The sequence below is a fragment of the Galeopterus variegatus genome, unplaced genomic scaffold (assembly GCF_000696425.1).
Source record: "Galeopterus variegatus unplaced genomic scaffold, G_variegatus-3.0.2 Scaffold1507, whole genome shotgun sequence".
Classification (NCBI taxonomy): Eukaryota; Metazoa; Chordata; class Mammalia; order Dermoptera; family Cynocephalidae; genus Galeopterus; species Galeopterus variegatus.
This window is the reverse complement of record NW_007727618.1, coordinates 30,610-32,269: the sequence shown is the minus strand read 5'-3', so window position 1 is coordinate 32,269 and position 1,660 is coordinate 30,610. Positions and strand designations below refer to the sequence as shown.

Genomic DNA, 1,660 nt, shown 5'->3' with positions numbered 1-1,660 from the left:
GGTCAGAGAGGCACGTGGGGAGGCTTGGAAGAGAGAAGGAACAAGGGAGCAAGAAGATCATTTTATCCATTTAGAAAACTCACTCTGGCTGCTCTGGGGGCAGAGAGGGGGCAAGGCTTGTAGGCAGGGAGCCCCATGGTCTCTTATGCCCCATATCTCGCTGCAAAGCTTATATACCACCTGGATCCTTGGTCCCCCTTACTGACAGAGCTAAGTGTGCACTCTCCAGACTCATTTCTATCAGCCGGTGGCAGAGGGTCAAGTGTTCCAGAAATTTGGAAAATGTCTCCAGGAGCAGCACTGGAAAATATTGGCCTTATTTCTGTCCTTTGTCTGTTGAATACTTGAGTGCAAGCAGGCCTATCTCCCCTGTGAGAAAGGGGTCTCCCATCACTCTAGCTGAAAGAAAGCAAAGTATTTTTTAAAATATAGAAGAAATTTCACGTGTTTTTTTTTAAAAAGCTGTCAGTGGCACAGACTCTGGATCCAGATTTCCTGGACTCAGTCCTAGCTCTGCCACTGACGAGCTGTGTGGTTTTGGGCAAATCATTCAGTTCTACTGTCTCTCGGTTTCCTTGTCTGTAAAAGGGGGACAAGGACAGTAATGGTACCCATTAGATATGACTAGATAATAGCGACCTAAGAGGGCTGTCGAGAGGGTTGAGTGAGTTAATATATGCAAAACTATTTGCTGTGTCATTATTATAAATGTTTTGAGTTTAAAAAAAGAATAGAAGTGACACAAACAACCTAAATAGAAATAGAAGTCTCTGATTTTTTAAAAACTATTTTGATGGCCAATAGCAATAGTTTTTTATAAACCCTTTAATAGCAGTTTCAACATTTCAAAGTATTTTCACATATATTAACTCATTTTTATTTTCACGAGATTGCCATGAAGTAGGCGTCACAGATACCATTATTGCCCTTTACAGATGAGGGATCACTGAAACTTTCAAGGTCATACAGCAGCACCAAGTCTGTACTTTTACAGTATATCAAACTGCCTTTACTGTACTCCTTCACTCAGAGCTGGCCTGGGGCCATTTGTGGAGTAACCACATTGCCCTTTAATGCCCTCCTACCTTGGTGGGCACTGCTGCCCTGACATCTTTGCCATTCTCTAATGTACCATTCCCAGCAAGGATTCAGTTTGGGAACCTCCATCTGCCTTTCCTGGTTTGGCCCTTCAGGGGTGCATAAGCTTCCTTGTCTATCTGCTTATCTACCAAAGGGCTTGTCTACACGAGGATGCAATTTCTAGGCTCCTAAAGTTTTCCAAAGGGGTAACAAAAAGACCTGCTACACAAATTCCTGCATGTCTTCTGAGGGCAATACCTTCCCCATTTTCTGACCTAATACAGAAGATTAATCTGAATATTTGTCAATTCTAGGTCCAAATTGGAACACAGTTCAAAAATAATGATAATTAAAACCGTGTGGCATCAATCAATACCTGTCTAGGATAGACAGGTACCCCAGATATTTACTATAATTTATAAGAGGATTTCAAATACATTTTTAAAATATGGTATTATAACACATTGTGAAAAGAATCCTCAATTGGTGGTAGTAAGATAAATGACTGGCAATTTGGAGAAAAATTCAATTTTAACTTATACCTCACACGCCACACACACACACACACACACACACACAC

At 41.2% G+C, this 1,660-nt stretch overlaps 1 protein-coding gene across 1 annotated transcript in view; it reads right to left on the bottom strand.

Moving 5' to 3' along the window:
* Positions 1–1,660, bottom strand: part of LOC103594222 (transmembrane protein FLJ37396) — a gene marked incomplete at its 5' end in the record, with an annotated part of 34,359 nt that overhangs the window by 6,463 nt on the left and 26,236 nt on the right. Inside the window, 1 exon segment of the mRNA XM_008577427.1 lies at positions 207–411. Within this exon segment, the coding sequence (XP_008575649.1) occupies positions 207–411 (205 nt within the window).